Source organism: Clytia hemisphaerica, unplaced genomic scaffold (genome assembly GCF_902728285.1).
Source record: "Clytia hemisphaerica strain Z4C2 unplaced genomic scaffold, Clytia hemisphaerica genome assembly, whole genome shotgun sequence".
In the NCBI taxonomy this organism is placed as follows: Eukaryota; Metazoa; Cnidaria; class Hydrozoa; order Leptothecata; family Clytiidae; genus Clytia; species Clytia hemisphaerica.
Genome location: NW_027103595.1, coordinates 2,546,053 through 2,568,771, shown reverse-complemented (window position 1 = coordinate 2,568,771; position 22,719 = coordinate 2,546,053). Strand labels below are relative to the sequence as shown.

The following is a 22,719-nucleotide window of genomic DNA, read 5'->3' as shown; positions in this document are numbered from 1 at the left end:
AAAATAATCACATAATCACTCAAGAGAGCAAAAGAAGAAAAATTACCAAAGAGGAACATTTTGCTAAAAGAACGAACGTAAAATAAGTCACGCAAATAATGTGCCTCGTGTTCAAATTCAAACAATACCCATCCCTGCAATGCAAAAGATGGGCCTGGATCGAGAATATGATTGGTTAGGAGATCTGATGTTTTGTTGTTTTCTTGAGCGGAAGTAAATGGGGAAGTAAATATGGAAATGATTAAGGAAAGACCATCATTCTCATGAGTGAGACACATGACACACACAAAGGTAAGATTTTTAAATTATTTTCTTTTTTGATGAGCTTGTTCCTTGAAATTTTAAGATTTTAATGGAACTCAAGCTTGAACACTATTTACAGAAGCAGCCGGCGGAGAGATTTTTTGGAAATATGTGTTCTTATCTTCTAGCAGACCAAATGTTATGACCTTCAATTTTCTTATATACAAATGATGTGTTCTGATTTCTAGGAAGCCTTTATCGCACTATTTGTCTCCCTAAACTTATTACTACTTTATGGTTGGATGTGTTCTAAAATCTAGGAAAAACATTTTCCCAAAATATACTTGTAAGATATTTGTTTTTTCCACGAAAGATGTGTTCTGAAACTTTCCAGGGTTACCTAGACAACAAGAACACGTTCGATGAGCTTGATTATACCCCTGTCTCGTCAGAACACATCATAACTCTAGCTGATTGATTTTTGAAGATCTTATCATAACAGATCAAAATTTCTAGCTGAAACATACTCTCAGAACATATCGGAAAAAAGGTCGCCTCGCCGGCTGCTTTCGTATTTATCAGGGAAAAGTGGAGTAAGTACACGTTGTTTTATGAGAACAAATGTTCTTAATTTCACCTTTTTTAAATATTTTTAAGCAATTTGGGCTTTTTAGAATACACAAGGCCTTAAAATGGTCTTAAAACTTGTTCTTAATATTTTGGCCATCGAAGACTTGTTCTGATATAGTTTGTTCTTATAAAAAAACGTGTAAAGGACAATAAAAGAAAAATGTTGAGTCATGTTATCACGGCTGTTATGTCCTAAGTATTGGACGACACAAAAAAAAGCATTCGTAATTGCACTTGGGAATAAAAATTCGACTTAAAGTAGATGGTAATTTTGTAAATTTGTTCACATATTCAAAGAGGAGATTGTGTGAGGCAAGCAAAGAGTTTTTTTTTAAAACATGTTCTGATTTTGAAGTCATTTTGTTTGACTTTTTTTTGATACATGTGTGATGTCCACTGATGCCCCAGTTTTTACCTTCATTAGCTAATCAACATCCAAGACAAAATATAAGTTTTGGATTCAACAGATTACTTTCAATTTTGTTTGCTTTTCTCTCTTTCAGACAAATTCACCATGCAGATACTTCTTCTTTGCCTTCTGGCATGCTGTGCTCTAGTGACAGGTAAGCTATCTTCTTATTATTTCCTTATTTACTTAGACCACCTCTGTTCTTGTGTCCCGAAAGAAGTTTTATCCAAAGCGGGCTGGGATAATTTTCTCACCTTGGATGAAATTTCGGCCAAATTTTCCAATGAGACATGGATCCTACCGGGTCTGTGAGATTGATAAAAGTATTCCCAGAAGGGTATTAGATAAGTAAAATATTGTCGAGAAAGAAACCGTTTCGGATCAAATTGATGATTAATTCGTTGATTAATCATTATTTTTTATTAGAACAATGCTTAGCTTGACATTGACTAATTATAGGCAAATTATTGGTTAAATCGAGTCTAAAATGGATAAGTTTTAGGCAAATTAGGGTTCAAATTTTAGTAATAATAGATACTCTTAAACCAATAATACCTCAGTTTGACTCTAATAGAATTATGATACGAAAATTTTTTTTTCTAACGGTAAGCTATGAAACGTTTTTATAAGAAAAATGCAGAGTGACTATAAGAAAATACGGATCAAAAATATCTGCAGTTACATTTTAAAAGTAATTAGCGCTTTTCGTACACGTTTTTATAAGAACATCGAAAATTAGTTATGGAATATTCAGTTCGGGTTGAAGCCTAAGAATGTTCTTAAAATTTTAATTTTACCAAAAATTTTATTTTGTGATTACTTTCTTAAGAAATCGGGTGTTTTAGAGTCCGCCAAGTCTATAAGAGATTCTTAATCTGTTCTTTGGTAATTTGGCCACCGAAGCCTTGTTCTTACATAGTTTGTTCTTATAAAAAACATGTAACGTTTTAACTGCAGGTGAAGTCAACTTCAAAGTGAATGACGAGATTGCACCTTTGGACGGCAAAGATTCTCCTTTGCTTTTGAATGATGAGTCAGCAGATGCGGACGATGAAGAAGATGAAACTATTGAGAATATTGTAGTTACTGGACCAGGTAATTCAGATATTTACATATCAATTAATCATATTCACATCAGACAATGTTCTTCTATTCATGATATCTATGGCGTAATGTTTTATACGGAAACATCCGAAAAAGACCGAATCTTTACCAGTTGAATTAGTTAAAGCAAGTGACAAACGCACCAACAAGTTTAGATGATTTCATATGAAATATTATGTCTTGAATATCATGAATCTACGGGATTTGGGCTTTATAAAAGCCAATTTTTTCAGCGGTTCTTGTTGTATATAATGTAAGAATAGATAGACTAGCAAGCGTCTGTCTTTCCTTGGACACAGGAACGCGGGAATAGTGCTTATAATAAAGAGTTCTTATAAAAAATAGAAATTGCCGCGGGAGAGTGGATTGGAAAGACAGACTAGTTCCAAGTGGTGCAATACGGGATTTTGCTTCAATCTAATCTCAGGCAACGTTCCCTCGAAAAAGAGGGAAGATAAAATGAATGGACACGGCTTATTTTTTCTTCTATTCTCAGCGCAATATTTGAGTTTCTCGGAGTTATGGATGAGAAAAAAATTATAAACACAAAAACAGAAAAACGTGGCGAGGACTTCTCCAACTTTTTTGCTAAACTGAGAAGAGAAGTTTTTTAATGCTTTAATGTTTATAAACACAGATTTAACCTGTCTTGGCATTCTCTATCTGAGATACTTTATTCATACATTGTTTTTGGCTTGGTTGGGACGTTGATATATTCAAAAAACAAACAAACTCATAATATGGATTATACTTTCACTTTTTCATGTGATTGTTGTGATTGAAAGATTTTTTGATTATGTATGGTTATAAACATTCATGACATCTTTTAACACTGGGATCTTTGAAATTTTGTTGGCTTGGTACGTTGGTAAATCTATAGTACAAGTGCAATATTTATTATGACACTATAACACAGCTGAACACAGATTCCATGACTATGACTGCATGCAGGATATACTTTTTGCAGGGAATGTTCACGTTAATATGCTCACATTCATTGGGTAACAGACCAATGCTTTTTTCTATAGTACAAGTTGAACTTGATAACCTTATCCCAGAGAATGTAACTTTGGAATGGCTACAGAAATCCTCAAAAATTAAGATGAAAAGTATGGTATTTATACAACATTTTTGGTGGTGCAATAAATATATGGTGTCGAAATGATGAAAAGTGATAATTTGGAATTTAAAAATTGAATGCTTTTTATACGGAAACAATTTTCTGACAAGCTGACCACTGAGACACATCTTGGTTCTATTTGTGAATGAAATTAACAACATTTTACATTGAGATGACTGGTTTTCTGTGTTTTCGGATGTCTGTCGTTTAACTGGATTTCACCTTGACTCTAAATGTTAGATGTACGAGGATGTTTTGAGTTTTCACTACTGGCAGACTTTCAGGGGGGCACTTAGGCAACAAAATTACAGGGGTCGCGGCTCCAATTTGAAAATGGTAGGGCCACGGTTTAGTGTCTAAGGTGCCACCATGGTTGGCGCCGAGGGGAGAAATTTTTGAAAATTAGCCATTCTAGATTGCCTAAAACAGGTCTTTTTAAAGGTTTTTACGCAGAATTTAGCTGAATCAGTAAATTTTCTTTTTGCTTTGAAAAAATGTGGTTGGGCCAAGGCCCGGGTGGCCCCCCGCTGCTGCGGCCCCTGAATTAAGTACGGGGACATGCCCCTGATCAGGGTCCCTTTTTCAGACTCTAGAGATATGGTCCCAAATTTGTACTAATTTTCAAGATAGTAGACCTGACTGGGTCGATTTTTGGTCATTTTAGACAATTTTTAGGGTGGAAATTAGAAAATATATGAATTTTTCTTCTACTTTAAGTCATTTTTGCCACTTTACCGATTTTTTTCGACCGCATCATTTATCTTTCTGAAAGGGTCCCAAATTTACCAAACATTCATATCTCACAGGGTCCACTTTTCAAACTCCAGGCGCGGCACGTCCCTGTTGGTCGTCAAGGGCAGTGCCCCCTCCCCCCAGGCAGACCTCTACCTTGTAATAGACCTTTTTTCAAAGAGGCCACCCTGTTGAATAATTATGTAGTCCAGCAGAAAAACAATGATAAAACCATGCATAATTATTACAATATGCATGATACAGTAATTATGCATGGCTCTATCATTGTTTTTATGGCTGGACTACATAATTATTCAACAGGACGTCCTCTTTGAAAAAAGGTCTATTTTTTGTTGTCCCCTGGTGTTGTTGAACAAGTTCAGATTGAAATTTATACCTACTGTTAAAGTCTTTCAAAACTTACTGTTTATATACTTACAAAATTTATGAAAATTTTGATTGGATTTTTGCCAATTTGCCAATTAAAAAAAATATCTACTTGGTAATTTTATGTTGTAGGTAATATATTTATAATTTTTATAGCAAAATTAGAGGTTAATATGAACAAATACATATAATTTTATGTTTTGTAAAAGCTCTTGCTTTTTTGAAAGTATTTTTCTTTTTAGCTTCCACAAAAAGAAAGTTTTCTTATGCCTGCAGTGGCCTGATATTTTATATTTTTGATGTCGTTTTCTTTTGAAAAAGATTTTTCCCCTTATATGAATATTTTTGTTTTGGGGTACCTATAGCTGATAGGTACAGTCCAGTTCATATTCTTTTTATTCAGACAAAAATATCATACTTTTTGTGAATAACTCCTTGTGTCTTGTTGTTGGAAGAAAGAACTTTCAATTTTTTCAAAAAAAAACAACCCTAAATTGACTGATATTCCATTGTACTCACCTTCTTTTATAATACATTAAAATAAAAAAATAATCAGGATGTGAGTTTGTTTTAATTCGAGTGAATCTTAGTTTTTCAAGAAAAGTCTCATTTAAAAAAAATAAATAAATAATAATAAAGGCTTTTAACCCTATTAGCCCCAAGCTTTTTTGACTTTTGTATCCCCAGGGGGGGGTAGAATCTACCACCCTCGATTATTTTTGATCTAGAAGAGCTATGGCCATGAAATTTGGTACAGATGCTCTCCATGATGATACAATTTTCCAGGAAGAAAAAAAAATTTGATGACGTCATTCGAAAACTGATGACGTCATTACAAAATTTCCACCTGTAGGAAAAAAGCCCAAACATATGGTTTACAAAAAAATCTATTACAGTCGAAACAATAAAGAGATTTCAATTCTGTTTAAAGATTCTGAAAGGTAAAAGACTGTTCTTTAACATAATTGCCGGTTTTGCAATTTCCATGAAGAGTTTTTCTTAAAATCTATGCTGAAGATGAGTAAAATTTTCAAAATTTGATGACGTCATAAATGATGACATCATCATTTTCAAAAAGTTTCTTTTAATTTTTTAAATTTGTATTATCAATGCCTATCACGTGTCAAAATTTGAAAATGATTGAATAAATAGTTTAGAAGTTATCAGCACTTTAAATCTTGAGTTTTAAGCGATTTTAGCTGGGTTTTATGTCATGTTTCACAATAAAGTCATAAAACCTGATCTGGACAACCTATGACCCTAAACTTTTGCACAAGTACTCTTAATAAGATTTTATTAAAAGTCAAAAAGTTTCAAGTCGTTTAAAAAATTTTTCTCCGAGATATAAACAAAAGAAATCCGGCGTGGTAGATTCTACCCCCCCTGGGGCTAATAGGGTTAAAGCATAAAAAGTACTGAGTTTTGTTTACTTTTTTATTCTAATCCGTGAGAGTGAGTGCGCTGTTTTAAGTGAGCACTCCGCCGCGGTATAAAGAGCACTCCACCGTTTATTTAGTAAAAAGCGCCTCTTGGAACTAGTCGTTGTATTCAGAAAACATTTAAAAAAAATAGATCCCATTGAAAGTTTAATCTGCAGCGAAATACAACGACGTGGTTTACTAGTCTAAAGAATAGACCGATATGCGTTTGCGTGGCTTTTTTGGGTCGGAAACGACCTTCTTCTTGTTTCTGCTTTTGATCTGAGTATTTTAATTTGAACACTCCCTGCCAGCTTCCATGTTTTTTGAGTTCTCTTATAACCTTTCTGTAAACATTATGGCACCAAATTTGATTCCCAGGTTCCAAAGACGAGGAAGAGCAGCTAGACGAAAAATATGAATTGACTCCTATTCAACTCAATAAAGTTGATGACGAGGAGGAGGATGAAGAAGCTCTTGTTGACAATGATAAAGAAGGTATTTGACTTAAAGCAATTTTAAGCAATAAACCAGCTCCTCATTGTAATTGTTTGGTTCACTCCGAACTTCAATCAAGAACCGTCTGTGGATCTGTGGGACTGACTGCGTATATAACCCACGTAACGTCAATCAGGGTTAATTTCTTAAATGTGGTCTTTGATTTATCTATAATTTAGTAAGATGCAACCTGTCTTGTTTGTGTTCATTTACAACCAAGTAGCATAATTTTTAAATCTCAGAGCAGAAGAGCCAGCTGTTTGGAAGTTAAGAATTTTCCTCCTACTTATGGGTAGCCTCAAAAACTCAAAAATCCTTCACACATGCTCTTTCTCCTTGATTAAACGTTTTTTTTAATTTTCTAAAAAGAGGCTAGGGAATGAATTTCGCACTCCACGTAGGCCCAAAACTTAAAAAAATCTTTTCCTCTAAGGCCAGTTTTTTCGATTCAAACAAAACTTTTGATGCTCATCCAAATATTGAATAGCTTTTTTCTAAAATGTTCGCAATCTCGTGATAACTAGATTTTGTTTCGAAATTTCTTGTAGGCGAAGAAGAGAATGAAGAATTGTACTCTGATGTCGAAGATGAACCCTTGAGAGATCTGACGGAAGTGGCGACTCAACACCATGATGCACAACAAGGGAGTAATGAAATACCCGGTGGTGTAGTCGGTAATTATGAAATACCCGGTGACGTCCCACAAGGAGAAAATGAAAATACAGAAGACGGGGATGACGTAGAAAATGAAGAAGATGAAGACTTAAAAGATTTGACGGAAGTGGCGCCTCAACACAAAGATGCACAACAAGGGAGTAGGAAAATAGGCGTCCCACAAGAAGAAAATAGAAATACAGAAGACGAGGATGAAGAAGACGAAGAAGATGAAAACGACGAAGATGATTTGGATGATGAAGTAATTTTTGAAGGTAAAATATCACTGATCTGTCTTATTTTGCTAACAGTTACTACAGGACTCTCAGACATTATCTGGTTTCCCCAAGAAATTTTTCTCTTCCCAACTTCGATTCTCATATAAAGCAGCTCAGGAGATTTTCATTTCAGCATTTTGCTATTTTCATATCCGAAACAGAATAGAACACGCTGGATCTTCTCATTCTTAAAGTGAACGCATGAATTATAAAAATACTACATGCATAAAGATCAACGTAAAAATCTTTAAAATCTCTTCATTTTTAGACCTTGCCTGACTGTCTTAGTTAAGACCACAACATTTTTAATTTTTCTTATTCTACATTTATGGTTCTTTACAGATGAACAATCAGACCCGTTATTCATTCCTGGAGTTCGAATCCCGCCACCACGCATTCCGGCACCACGCATTCCGGCACCGCGCATCCGAATACCACTCCCAAGAATCCCTGCTCCAAGAATTCCTGCACCAAGAATTCCTGCCCCAAGAATTCCTGCTCCAAGAATTCCTGCACCAAGAATTCCAGCACCAAGAATTCCAAGAATTCCTGCACCAAGAATTCCAAGAATTCCAGTACCAAGAATTCCAAGAATTCCGATTCCAAGAATCCCACGGATTCCACACATTCCTGGTATTCCACCTATCCCAAGCATCCCACCACCAAGACTGCCAGGTGTACCAAACATTCCAGGATTCCCAAACCCGACCGGAATTTTTAATAAAGGAATTCGTGTTGTATCGAAAGGAGCGAAAGTAGCAGTTGGCAAATTTAAACATGTGAAAAAAGTAATAAGGACCGTTGACAAAGAGTTCAAGAAAGTTGGTAAGTTGTTGGAATTCATGATATACACCATTGTAATGTCTTCCACGGACCCAACAGCTGATTGGTTGTAAGTGACGTATGGGTGATTTTACGTCAATTACAACTAATCAGCTAATAGGTCCATGACGTAATGGCAGAAGACATTGCAATGATGAATATCATGAATAACGCGTCTAAATTTCTTCAAAAAAGCATTCCACTACTGTAGATACTAGGTCGACTTAATAAAAAATATGGAAAAGAATTGCACACAATTCAAAATTTTTAACGCTCGGCACCTTTTGGTTCTATTTTAGATGTTCATCCTATAATATTCCCTCCTGCCTCCTGATATACAACTTTTAACTCTAACTTAGTATACTAACTTGCAACCACTTTAACTGCTGACTTGTCGGGCTTAAGTTACAAGCTTTGTTTAACCTTACTTTTCATATCAAATATACTTATTTAATTTAGATTGGAAAGGTGTAGCCAATCAGATGGGAAGATATGCTAAAGATACCTTCACCTTCTTGAATTGTGCTTTCCCACAAATTAGCAGCTTAATCAGTGGCTGTACAAGAGATCTTATCAACAGTGCTGCTTCGTGTAAACAAAAGGAGACGTGCCATATCGCTTTTGGTGGCCCTTCATCTACATGTTTACGATTTGATCGAAGACAAACATACTCTAAGAAATATGGTATGTCGGATTTTGTATTTACTTGAACAAGACTGAATTTTTTTTTCTTTATTGCTTTATTTTGAGATAAATTGTGAATACTTCGTGAGGTAGTAATTAATTATTAGCCGCCTTTTTTCTAGGTATGTTTCAAAACTTAAAGCTTCGTGGAAGCTTGTAAAGTTTCAATGGGATGATTTTTGTAATCTTAAATTCTTACGTTTCTCGGGATTTTTTGCCTTGCATGAAACCATGACCCGCGGGACTAAATACACCCGGATGCGAAGTTTTTTTCAAAACGCGAAAACAAATCCAGAAAATTTCACGATTTTTGACTTCCGAATTTGAATCTCCCGAATTACCCGACTAAAGTAAACTCGATATTCTGACGTTATTTTAGACGTTACTTTGACGTTGTTGATGTTTTGTGCTATATCTAATCATGCCATCTAACTAATCTTTACTTTCTGTTTTACAGGAGCGGTAACCGTTAGCGGTGTGTCGAACGCACATGTCGGATTTGGCTTCAAAGCTTACTTCAATACTGGAAAGATTCAAATCAAATTTTATGGAGGTATTGATCTCATGCCAAAGATTGAACTCAAGTTAAATAAGTAAGTACAATATTTTGCTTCTTTGCTACTCTTGTTTGAGAGATTCAATATTCGCGTTGAAACCTCGCATTAAAGTCGCCAAACTTTTACACTGGCAATGGAAATGGCACGTCAGCTAGTCTTTAAAGAAACATGGAAAAGAATTAATGAAAAACGGCGTTTTATTTTAGTTTGCCGAGAGAATCACCTCTTAGTTAGGACTGTCATGTTACGTCAAATTTCAACAGCAAGTCACATATCGTCAATGATTAAAGCCCCCATCGAAACCGAATTCATTCACATGATTTTGTTGCAAAATCAGAGCAAAGTAATCCGAAAAACCAACAATCCATGCAAATTCTCTTTCTCAGGAACTACAAAAAAAATTACAAGAAGCGTATTGATTTGATAAAACGACCAGTCCGAATTTTCAAAAAGATCATTACAATTGTCATTGGAAATGTTCCAGTGCCTGTCATCATTGAAGTCACTGTAAGCACGTGTTTTTAACTTTTTTTCACCTTCGGGTGAAATTCCCAAAAATCTTAGAAATATTTTTGAATGTATATTCCTTTTTATTTCTATCGGAGTAATTGGGTGTAACTTCCCTAAGGATAGATATTCTACGGTATTCAAAGCTTCGATCGTCATATACTGAGTTATGTAGAGTTGTGGGTTATTTTTTGGTTGAAACTGAAATTATCCACTTTTAATCGTACATCCAACTGGAAATCAAACTTAAACGTCAGACGTAATTGATTTCTTTATATTTCGAGGCTAATATTATTCTCATTTTGCTTTGACATTTTCGCGTTTTTATAAACTGCTCTCATATAACGTAACGTTCTTTGTTCATCGGCATATTCTTCCAGGCTCAACCAGTTGCTGAATTTAAGCTAAATGCTCAAGCAAGTGGAACATTTACAGCAGCCTTGACATTACAAGAAGCTGCCAAGTTAGCTTTAGATCATTTAACGATCGAATATGATCCATCGACTGGTCGACCCCGAGTATTTGCCAGGGCGTCACAGAATCTCAATAATTTGAAATTGAAACCAATTCTTAGTCTCGATGCGACAGCACAAGTTACAGGTTGGATGAACATTTTTATTTTCAAGTTTCCAACAAAAAATCCATTAAGTACACCCCCTTCTCACAAACTCGGTAGAATTTTTTCAGCCAGTGGGGATAGAAATATGGACTGAAACACTATAGGGATTGATATTTTAACATTCTTAATGAATGGAGATTTCAATTATTTTGTTTTTAAGTCAGAAATTTCTGAGGGGATGGGGAAAATAAATATTTTGCCGTGAGGATCGGTTTATTTGATTTTTTTTTTCAGTGGGGACAAAAATTAGAGGATAATTTTCAACCGGGAATGATATTTTGGCGAATTTTTTTCAGTGGAGAGGGTTCCCATTGGGTATCTGAGAAGGGGGTGTTTAAGTTAGGTTTGATACAATCGCTAACTCGGCCCAAGAGTATTATAACTACCGGATGTAATTCGCTTCCAATCGTCCATCTGCTCAGATTATTTGTTCTTAAGGATTTAGTTCCTTGAATGGTCATCTAGGAAATGTAATTATGAACAAGCTAAGAGTTAGTTCATGTTTCCAGCTCACCCAAATAGAGACTAATACGCATGCGTAATTTGCCGTTCTTTTCAACCACATGCAGTTAATTCCCGTGACAATCAAAGAGGAATGAATCTCTAGGGGTGGTACAGTCACTTTCGGTCGAGGTTGTGGACGGCGAATATGAAATTTGTCGTTCTTTAAAAATTTGTCGTTCTTTTTGTCGCTTTTTAATAGTCATTTGTCGTTCTTTTTAGATGATCTGGAAACGTTAGATTTAAACAGTCTCCTAATACTAGCGTTGTAGTTTTACTACATCATGTGGGCCAGCACGAGTACCTATAGCCACGAAGAGACTGTTTTTAGCTTTATATTTAACCTTATTTTCCATCAGCCACATTCCAAATTGGAGTTGAAATCGTTTTCAAGATTAATGGTATCCCGTTCAAAACTTTCCCAAACTTCGAAGTGAAATTACAAGGAAACGCAAAATTGAAAGCTAACTTAGGAAGCCAATGTGTCGAAGGTGAGAGCCTCGTAAAAGTTGTTCATTTCTCCCTTGTATTTCTTTGATACATCTTTTATGTAAATCAATATAGATTTTAATAAAGGAAACATAAAGTAAAACTTCAAATTTGAAGATTTTTGACTTCACGGGTTAGATAGGCGTGGTTTAGATTTTTTCCCTAAATTTCTTTTGGAATTCGTGATAATCTTAGAGTAATGATTTACACGGAAGCACCCGAACAAGACCAGGTTTTGTCACTAATTTTGAATTTAAACATTAAAACCAGTTGCAAACGCCCGTAGATTTTTTTGGGATTTCCGTCTAAAACATTACGCAATGAATATAATGAATCCGAACAATTTCTATTTATTTCTACTTCTTCAGGAGGATTAAGCTTGAAGACAGCTTTCAATTTGGGTGTGGTTCCAGACATCCAAGCATTAACCAGTGTTGCAGACAACTTTGAAGCAGGCTGCACTGGAATGGTTGACAATCTATGCATGATGAACCCTGCTACTACTGTCTTGAAATGTATCTCCAGTAAAGCTGATGTTTGCCAATATGTAAGAATTTTTCTGTTGTACATGTTTTTATAAGAGCAAATCGTCTAAGAACATACTGCGATAGCCAATATTACGAACAGCTTTAATCCTATAAGAGCATTCTAAGGCTTCTTGGATTCTAAAACATCCAGTTTCTTAGGAAATCGCGCCAAAATACGAATATGAACAGATATGAAATATAATGGTGAAATTGAGAACACAAATTTGTTCGATCTTGGTAATATTTATTGAAGAACTTGTTTATTCGTAGGTTTATTCATAGGTTTATTCGTAGGTTTATTCGTAGGTTTATTCATAGGTTTATTCATAGGTTCATTCGTAGGTTTATTCGTAGGTTTATTCATAGGTGGAGTAAATATCCTAATTGATGACAGTCATTGACATACACTTATACAGGCGTTCTTTATAAAATTAAAAAGTTTAAAGTATTATCGATGTTTTCTTACATTTAGGCAAGAAACGGTTGCTCAGAAATGGCTGCACAATTAGCCAAAATTCCGAACCCCATTCAAGACAATCCACTCAAAGCAGTCTTCAAATTATTCGATGGGCCGTCTATACCAAATCTTAATCTTGGTGGAGCCTTGAAATATTGTGTTCCTAAAAATACAAATCCTACTGTCCCTAAAAGTAAGAATTATTTCATTGCCTTCAGCGTAACTGGCATTGTAAATTTAGATCACGTTTAATGCCCGAAGATATTATAGATTTCGATATCAAATCAGATGGATGACCTGATGTTGACACTAATTTTTGTCAATTGATAGATAGCGAGCTTTAAAGACTTTTTCTTTGTGTAACTATAACCTCAGTCTTTCAGAATAGCCACTCTGCAGAATAGGATAAGGTCATTTGTATTCTAACACTCCCTATCTCACAGAATCACTGGGAACTCTTTCCACTGGAAAAATAGGCTAGAATATGGTCCCCAGTGGAAAATTATCCTCCAATCCTCAGTGCAAAATATTACGCTATTTTCCCATTTTCTGACAAAAAAACAAAGAATTTAAATCACCAGCCATAAAAATACTCCCGGTATCAATCTCCATTGAGTTTAAATCCATTTTTAGCCCCGCAGGCTGAAAAAAAGTCCTACCGGGTCTGTGAGAAGGGGCTTTAGTGTACTTACTTACCCACTTACCTCCATTTTCAGATCACATTACAATTAAGAAGAATCGCGAGTTTATGACTCGATCAACTTTATTACGTGGATACTCGCTAACATTTGAAATCAAACCCATCAGTGTTTTGCCAGGATGGAGAAGTGTTCTTCATGGAACCATCGGTGGAGACCATGGCAAATATGGAGACCGTATACCTGGTACTTACATGCTTATTTTTAGTACAAACATAATCTGCATAAAACCTTGGACAGCAAGCCTAATGTGACTTTTTGTTAGCTTTTTTTACTTTGTCGATAACAAAATATTGATTTGTTCGGTTTATGAAAACGTTATCCATTGGTTCAAAATTGAATCACATGATCAAAAAGTAAGCAAAACAACTAATTCTCCAATGCAGGTTAGAAACAATAGAAAGAAAAAAAAAACGCTTTCAGACTGGAAAACTAGGAAACCACGTTATCTGATATTCTGATGGTGGATTGGCGGCCGCCCACGCTAATGCTCTAAAGTAGCGGGTTAATTTTCCAACCAAGAGGTGTGATTGATTGCCTTGATTTCCAGTTGGGCTCAACTACTTTTAGGCTTCAACCTGAAATAATTCGGTTGAGCCCCCCAATCCCTTAAACACAAAAGCCTGGACCCCAGTCCCAATCCTCCCATAGAAAACAATTTTTGACTCAGTCTTGTTTGAGTAGCATTAATCCATGTTTTTTTGTGTTCCAAAAGTTTACATGAAATTTTACAACTGGTTCTTTTTATAGCTCTTCTTGTTTTCTATTCTTAAGGAATTTGGTTTCACCACAGCACTCAGCACGCACTTTGGATTTGTTCGGCAGTCAACGGGAATTCAAACAGGTGTGTGAAAACTGGTCAACTACCTTTGAGCCAATACACACAAATTACTGTTCAGCAAATCCAGAAAGTCGATTTGAAATATTATTATCAAATCTTCGTGGACAGTAGCAAGATCTTGGATATAGTCAATAACCAACCAGCTGTCTTTAACAATGTGAAATATTTTGTTGGTGACCTATGGTATGAACCTTCAAATGCACATTTGAGAAACATCAATTTGGAAATGTTTCCGCATAACCAAGGTTCGTTATAGTTAGATCCATCTCTCCTGAATCGCGCCCGTTTTTCTCTGGGGCAGTGGGTTTACCAACTGATGGTATTTGCGGGGAGAAAGTTGGCTTTAAAATTTGCAATTTTTCCTTGATTTACTGAAATTTCCACTCATTTATACTTTCTTGAAAAACAAAACCTTTACCGCCACACATACCCGTCGGTCAATCTGCCAAACTCCCCCGGGCCGATTGTTTGATAGTGCTCTTAGCATTTTATGGAGGTCCTGCTCTAAGAACCCACGCATCTTTAATTAGGTTTTCTCTTAGGCCTTTGAAATACATGCGATTTGTAAACATCCCATCAAAGTTAAATCGAAATCTAATTTGTAGAATTGTAGAAATAAACAAAATATAAGTAAATCTTTAGCCCTTATTAATTCTGCGAGTGGATTCAAAAATTACTTTCGTCGTTCTGTTTAATTCGTACACGAAATCATGCACAATCAGTATTATATTTGAGAGTTTGCTACTGACGTGCTTTGTTCCAATTCTATTTTTCGTGATTTTTTTTCAAAGGAAATAAGTTTTTTCTCCATTCCCTTCCAGGATTTAGCCCAGTCAAGAGGAATACATTGTTATTCACTAAACCGACCTTGAATCGAGGATGGACTCTATCCTTACAAATCAGGCCATTAGGTATGTATATACATGTTTGTCCCTCTGAGCCGAGAAATCTTCTTCAGATTAAAGAATAAGATCCAAAATAACATTCTACTTTTTGATATTTTAAGCTCAAACTGCAGATTGGAGCATGGTAGTTGGAATTAGAAAAAGTTGTTGTGCGCAGATATGTAATTTTTGCGCAGATATGTAATTTCTGCGCAATTATGTAATTATTTTGCGCAGATATGTAATTTTTGCGCAAATATGTAATTATTTTGCGCAACTATGTAATTTCGAGCTGCGCAGATATGTAATTAAATTTCTGCGCAGATATGTAAAACACGATCTATAAAATCAATGGTACCCCATTGATAGCTTTTACCATTACTTTTACCTTTTTTGGACTTAGGTATTTTAGCTAATTTCTATCAAATACAAGTAGTAATATCTTATTATGAGCATCTACTATTATAAGAATCATCGTTATAAGAAACTGATCTATAACTTTTCAACGAATAAGTTTTAACTTTCTGTGATTGGTTCTTTCAAAGCTAACATGGAATAGCGCTTAAAATTGAAAAAATTATTTTTCTTATAAGCATCATCTTTATAAGAAAATAATCTATAACTTTTCAACGAATAAGTTTTAACTTTCGGTGATTGGTTCTTTCAAAGCTAACATGGAATAGCCCCTAAAATTGAAAAAATTATTTTTCTTATAAGCATCACCTTTATAAGAAAATAATCTATAACTTTTCAACGAATAAGTTTTAACTTTCGGTGATTGGTTCTTTCAAAGCTAACATGGAATAGCGCCTAAAATGGAAAAAATTATTTTTCTTATATTCATCTTTATAAGAAAATGATCTATAACTTTTCAACCACTAAGTTTTAACTTTCGGTGATTGGTTCTTTCAAAGCAAACATAGAATAGCGCCTAAAATGAAAGTAATTATTTTTCTTATAAGCATCATCTTTATAAGAAAATGATCTATAACTTTTCAACCACTAAGTTTTAGCTTTCGGTGATTGGTTCTTTCAAAGCAAACATAGAATAGCGCCTAAAATGGAAAAAATTATTTTTCTTATAAGCATCATCTTTATAAGAAAATGATCTATAACTTTTCAACCACTAAGTTTTAGCTTTCGGTGATTGGTTCTTTCAAAGTAAACATGGAATAGCACCTAAAATGAAAATAATTATTTTTCTTATAAGCAACTACTTTACAAGAATCAAAGCAATAACTCTTGATAGAGGGTAATATATCTTTCGTTTATTAGTTTTTGCAAGTAAACAAGGGATGACGCATAATATGACTATATTTATTTTTCTTATAAGCATCAGCTTTATGAGAATCAAATAACTCTTTGTAGCATATTATATACCTTTCGGTAATTACCGTATTCCTTCGAATACACGCTCCTTCTCTGAGGGAAAAGACTCCCCTCAATAGGAGGTTTTAAATTTTTCAATTAACACCCCTTTCTTTAACACCCCTCGAATAAACACCCCTCCTGAAAGTCTTAAAATAAAAAAGAGGCCCAGGACGTTTATTCGAAGAAATACGGTAGTTTTTACAAAGTTAACAAGGGACAACATGTTAAGAATATCTTTAGGCTGAAACCTCAAAAAAATAAGAGTATCCAAATTCTTAAAAAAAAAGTGAACCCATCTATAGCAAGGTAAGCTCTAGATTCGGATTTTCTATTTATCTTATCGGTACAACCTAATAAAAAAGTACAATACCTATACTGAGATCTTCGATAGAACCTCGACTCGAGATAGTCGCACCTATGTAAACTTTATTGATTTTGTAGATATGGATTGCATTTCTTTACGCATTACAGTGAGATAAAGTAAAATTCTATTGGTTGTCTTTACCAACGCATGGAATAATTCATGATAAAAACTCCCTTTTCCTTTTCATGGTTCCATCTACGAGCAAAGTCATTATATTTGATTGGATTATCCAATGAAATAGAGTGGGATTATTGAAGGTATGATTCTCGCTCGAACTTAAATTCTGAAGAATGTCATTCAGGACAATTTGACACTGATTGTTAAAGATATTAAAAAAAATTACAAGTCTTTCTTATTTTCCCCTTACAAATTAAACTAAGGCAAAATATGCGACTTTAAGCCATCTAAAAGGAGACAAATTTAAATTTTTTTCTAAGTGGAATTGGCATTCTGCAACGGCTCTATCGAAAGAAATAGGCAATTTTCCTAAATCTAACATTAGTTTATAAGAATTTTATAAGAACAAGGATATTTTTCTAAGTGGAATAGGCTTTCAGAGATTTGATTTATCAAACAAAAGCTAACAAATAGTGTTTAAGAGTTATGAATTGTGTTCTTATAAAGTTGATGCTTATAAGAAAACTAACATTTTCTAGCTTAAGCACAATCCTATATTTACTTTGAAAGAACCAAACGCCGAAAGCTAATAATCATTGGTTTAGAAGTTATGAATTGTGTTCTTATAAAGTTGATGCTCATAAGAAAAATAAATATTTCTAGCTTAAGCACAATCCAATATTTGCTTTGAAAGAACCAAACGCCGAAAGCTAATAATCATTGGTTTAGAAGTTATGAATTGTGTTCTTATAAAGTTGATGCTCATAAGAAAAACAAATGTTTCTAGCTTAAGCACAATCCAATATTTGCTTTGAAAGAACCAAACGCCGAAAGCTAATAATCATTGGTTTAGAAGTTATGAATTGTGTTCTTATAAAGTTGATGCTTGTAAGAAAAATAAAATTTTCTAGCTTAAGCACAATCCTATATTTACTTTGAAAGAACCAAATGCCAAAAGCTAATAATCATTGGTTTAGAAGTTATGAATTGTTTTCTTATAAAGTTGATGCTTATAAGAAAAATAAATGTTTCTAGCTTAAGCACAATCCTATATTTGCTTTGAAAGAACCAAACGCCGAAAGCTAATAATCATTGGTTTAGAAGTTATGAATTGTTTTCTTATAAAGTTGATGCTTATAAGAAAAATAAATGTTTCTAGCTTAAGCACAATCCTATATTTGCTTTGAAAGAACCAAACGCCGAAAGCTAATAATCATTGGTTTAAGCGTTATGAATTGTGTTCTTATAAAGTAGATGCTTATAAGAAAAACAAAATTTTTCTCATTTAGCACAGTCCCCTAGTTGCTTTGATAGAACCAATCGCCGAAAGCCAATATCACTTTGATAAAAAGATATTGACTTGTTTCTTATAAAGATGATGCTTATAATAAAAACAACAATTGCCAAATCTTTGGCATAGTCCAAGAACAAAGTCCAAGATATTACTTCTTGTATTAGAAAAATTTATGTTAAAATCGAGTCAGTTTTTCAAAAAATAACTAAGTCCAAAAGGTCGTGTTTTACATATCTGCGCAGAAATATAATTACATATCTGCGCAGCTCGAAATTACATAGTTGCGCAAAATAATTACATATTTGCGCAGAAATTACATATCTGCGCAAAATAATTACATATCTGCGCAAAAATTACATATCTGCGCAAAAATTACATATCTGCGCATAACAAAAGTTAATAGTATCCCAGCTGGCACACAACGTTTAGATCACAACGTCCATAGAACGTTAGATGAATATTGAAACAACACTGTGTGCCAGCTGGGATGCTGCTTGGTACTAAATGTAAAAGTATTTTGTATTGTGTATAGTACCAAAAATATGCACAAACCTGGTATTGGGTTATATATGAGGAAACAATGTAGTAGAACAAGCTTTTACTTTAGACAATCACGATTTTTGGTTTCTTTTCTATTGTTAATAAGAAGAGCTTTCGCACGTAGCGGGATTTGTTTGGCATAGAGTTTTGATCATGTGACTAATTGTCAATCCTAAGAGTGTAGTCTAAGTTGTCCTTAGCAAAATTCTTTTAGCATGACTACTCCCGGTTACCTAATTAATTTTTCGAAAATTTTCCACCCAGGATATTTTTATTCTAACCCCCCCCCCACCGTTTATCAATTTTTGGGAAAATATTTTTAAAAGTTTCCTCTTTTGCCCTTATTCTATTGAATTAGCCTCCTTTTCAAAAATTTTCCACCCAGGACGCTTTTATTCTAACCCCGCCCCGCTTATTAAGTTTTGAGATTTTTTCAGCCCCCTCACCCCGCTAATTTTAACTCCCTGGCTATTAGGTATGAGAGTATGTTTTAACGTACAAATGTCTGCTTTTATTCTATCTATCCTATAGGAAAGTGCAGTGGATGGTGTAATATCTTTCACGCAAGCATTGGAAGTGATAATTCTGCATATGGTGATCGTGTGCCCGCTTTATGGTTTTGGTCCGGAACTACCGACCTCCACATTTGTTCCGCTGTTTCTGGTAATAAAGATTATTGCACCAGGAGTAAATCACTACCGATCAATAAAGACACACTTGTAGTTATTCAAAATGTTCAGAGTCCAAAAGATTTCAAATATTACTATCAAGTCTTTGTGGATGGTGTTTTGATTCGTAACGTGGTCAACACCGATCCCAGGGTATTCACCAACGTCAAATATTACGGTAGCGATAATTGGCACAAAAACGCTAATGCCATGATTAAAAATGTTAAACTGGAAATGCATCCTCACAATTTGGGTAAGAACACCATTTTTTGATTTAAATAGATTATAATTTATAAATAACTGACTTTACAATTTTGCGCTCATTCAAAAATTGTTCAATAATTTATCTTTCTTTGGTTAAAATCTTTTATCGTGAGATTTTAAAGGAAAGCACTACCTATTGAAGCTTCCCAAAATTTGACTGCTGCTATTAGGGTGGTTGCCTGTTCCCTCTGCCACTTCCCAACTGAGTGAAAAGAAGAATTTTATTTCAAAACATATATTGTAAATCTTGTGGAGAAAATGATAAAATTAAATCCCGAATTTTGCGCATACCACGCTCTGCTCTAAAACGATACGGCGAGTGTAACGATTTGATCTGGCTGATTAGCCAAAACAATCCAAACTGCGTTGTCTTTTTGCTTTAAAACGAAAGCGTAATCTAAAGAAAGACTTGGTTCTAATGTTTATGATTAGCACTTGATTTTGGTGCGATTGTTTTGTTTTAGCCAATGACTGCTTGAAAGCACATTCAATATTCATCCCAAAACTGGATGAAAAAGATCAAAGCGGTACACCAACCTGGGCAAATTCTCTTACAGAGCCATCGCTTTTAGAGTGAATACATGCCATGCGCGAAGTATCAGAATCCGCTCGGAGACAACGGTAGATTAGACATAAGACACTACAAAAACATTTGTATTGACATGTGATTGTCATGTTTTTTTCACTACCTCCAGGTTACAGTACAGTCCGAAGAAACAGACTCATCCGTACTGTCCCAATATTAAAAAGAGGCTGGTCGCTCGCAATGGAAATCCGACCTACCGGCAAAGTTCATGGATGGTCGAATATTTTCCATGCAACAATTGGTCGAGATGGTGCACGCGTTGGTGACAGGTAGCTTCATTATCTCCTTTTTAGTTTTAATAGATCTTTTCATGAATTAAGTCATGGGGAACGCATACCTTTGACGGGGCCTGAGAATTAGTTCGAATTATAGAAGGATTCGAATAATAGAAGTTCGAATAATAGAAGTTCGAATAAGCGAGAATCAACTGTATAAGCAAACTCAAAACAGGAAGAACTCTGTTTAAAAATCTAATTGAATAAGAGAGGGACGTATTCAAGGTATAAATCATATTCCTCAGTAAAGGGGGGTTTGTACTTTTACGATGTGACGGGGTTAGTCCTTTTTTAGTACGGTATTACGGGATTGGACGAAAAGAGTCGGGAAAACGGTATTTAAAATCAAACGGTGACGGTGGCTAGCTTTATATTTTGTCAGTGTTCCGGTTTTTTAATCTCTACAACCCGGTGTAAAAGTGTTATTTTGTTTCCAATTTTCGAGATACCGGGGTTTAGCCAAGATTTTGACTCCTAAAATTAAGGGGGTTGTGGTTAAAACACAAAAGGACCACGAAGGGTTTTTCTACGGACAAGAAACTTTTCTTCTAAGCTGATTTTTTATCTTTGTTTTTATAGAATCCCTGGGATTTGGTTCCACTCAAATACCAATAAACTGCATGTTTGCACTGGCATCGATCACGTGGCTAATTGGTGTTATAACAGCCCCCAATTACCATTGAACTATCCATCACAATTAGTTGTACAGCAAATCCAAAACCCACATGACAAGAAATACTATTATTCAATTATGCTTAATGGAAAACAAGTTTACATCAAGGTCAATCACTTTCCCAGGATCTTCCACAACGTGAAGTATTATCTTGGTGATAATTGGTATAACCCGGCAAAAGCCTGGGTTCGAAAGATCCGATTGGAAATGTACTAAGGCATAAAAACATTTCGTGATAATACTTGTAAATGTCTTTTTAATACACCTTTCCGACCGTAGTTGCGCGATCAGGCGCGTGCTACTTTATCATTTAATTATCCTCCTAAACTCGATCCAATCCTTTTTTTACACCTTTTTCTATTGTCTATAGGTGTGAAAAAAGGACTGGGACGGTTCTAGTGGGATAAAGCGGACAAAAAATGCCCGCGCGGCAATTGGCGGCTACGGTCGAAAAGGTGTATTCTGATCTACAATCTAAGAAATGTTAAGCAAGGCTGAGCTTTTGTCATAGTTAGCATTCACGAAATTTGTTGTGTCGAAATTATAAAATATCTAAATTTTGTATGCATTAAAGAGCGCTAGTCTGGTCACATATAGACGTTTACCCCTCTTTTCATAAGGAAAGTTTCGTCAGTGAAACAATCGTAGGGTTAATTTGTACGACGGTTTGTCAATTACTTTCTCGAATACGTCGAGTTTGTCACTAAATTAAATTTTGTATTATTTTTCTATAAGGATAAATCTTTAATTTATTTTTTCTTAAAAACATTTGTATGGTTTGTATAACTTTTGTATTCTTTTGGTATCATATTTATTTGGGAAAAATGATTGGTGAGTTAAAATTAGTACAGTGTCTTTTTTTGTTTTGGTTAAAATGTATTTGTACCCGGATAGCGTTTTCTCAAAAACTTGATAAGCTATCAAAGTTTTCAAATAAAAAACGGGAAATAAAGACCCTGTCGATGCACTGCGCACTGGGAATGTCCGGAGCGGAATTTTCGTTGAAATCGAATACTTAACAACGGATAATTTTTGTACACCAGACATACAATCAGGGACAAAATACTTGGCACAAAAGGGAAATTCACCGGGGTGTTTTGAAACCACAATCGATTTGTAAGTGCTCTAAAGTAGGTTCGAAGGGTAGAGTTTTAACTCTGAGTTTTAACGCTAGACTTAAGACTTAGGACCTTAGGATCTGAGGATCCAAAAGTTTAAAAAGGGTCCAGTAGGGCTTGAAATATAGCCTAGAAACCAATAAATCCCTCCCAGATCGAAATAATCGATGAAATCAAGTTGAGGGCCGGAAATTGACATTCTCGCTCGAACTTCAATTTTCGAAAAATGGTAAATTAGCCAAAAGTGCAAATATATTATGGCACGGATTGTAGTAAAATAGCGAAAAAGTTTTGATGTCCGGTGTTCACTAGGCACTGCATCTTACACAAAACATTCATATGAGGTTGAATGAAGAATATATCATCTTCAAGTCCGCCAATATTATAAGG

The 22,719-nt window shown here is 34.8% G+C and overlaps 1 protein-coding gene across 2 annotated transcripts; it reads left to right on the top strand.

The window, feature by feature from the left end:
* Nucleotides 1-217: 217 nt before the first annotated feature.
* Nucleotides 218-22,053, top strand: LOC136801715 (uncharacterized). 2 transcript variants are annotated; one of them, XM_067058371.1, is made up of 19 exons: nt 218-291; nt 1,377-1,436; nt 2,240-2,377; nt 6,425-6,541; nt 7,090-7,470; nt 7,816-8,298; nt 8,755-8,979; nt 9,437-9,572; nt 9,923-10,043; nt 10,424-10,643; nt 11,523-11,654; nt 12,021-12,199; nt 12,652-12,829; nt 13,353-13,520; nt 14,109-14,420; nt 14,997-15,086; nt 19,277-19,666; nt 20,373-20,532; nt 21,118-22,053. In XM_067058371.1, exons 1-19 carry the CDS (start codon nt 264-266, stop codon nt 21,425-21,427), a joined length of 3,828 nt encoding a protein of 1,275 aa, XP_066914472.1. In that variant the 5' UTR covers nt 218-263; the 3' UTR covers nt 21,428-22,053. The 2 variants fall into 2 exon arrangements, with proteins under 2 accessions (XP_066914472.1, XP_066914473.1); XM_067058372.1 differs by lacking the exon at nt 218-291 and adding an exon at nt 1,159-1,185.
* Nucleotides 22,054-22,719: the final 666 nt, after the last annotated feature.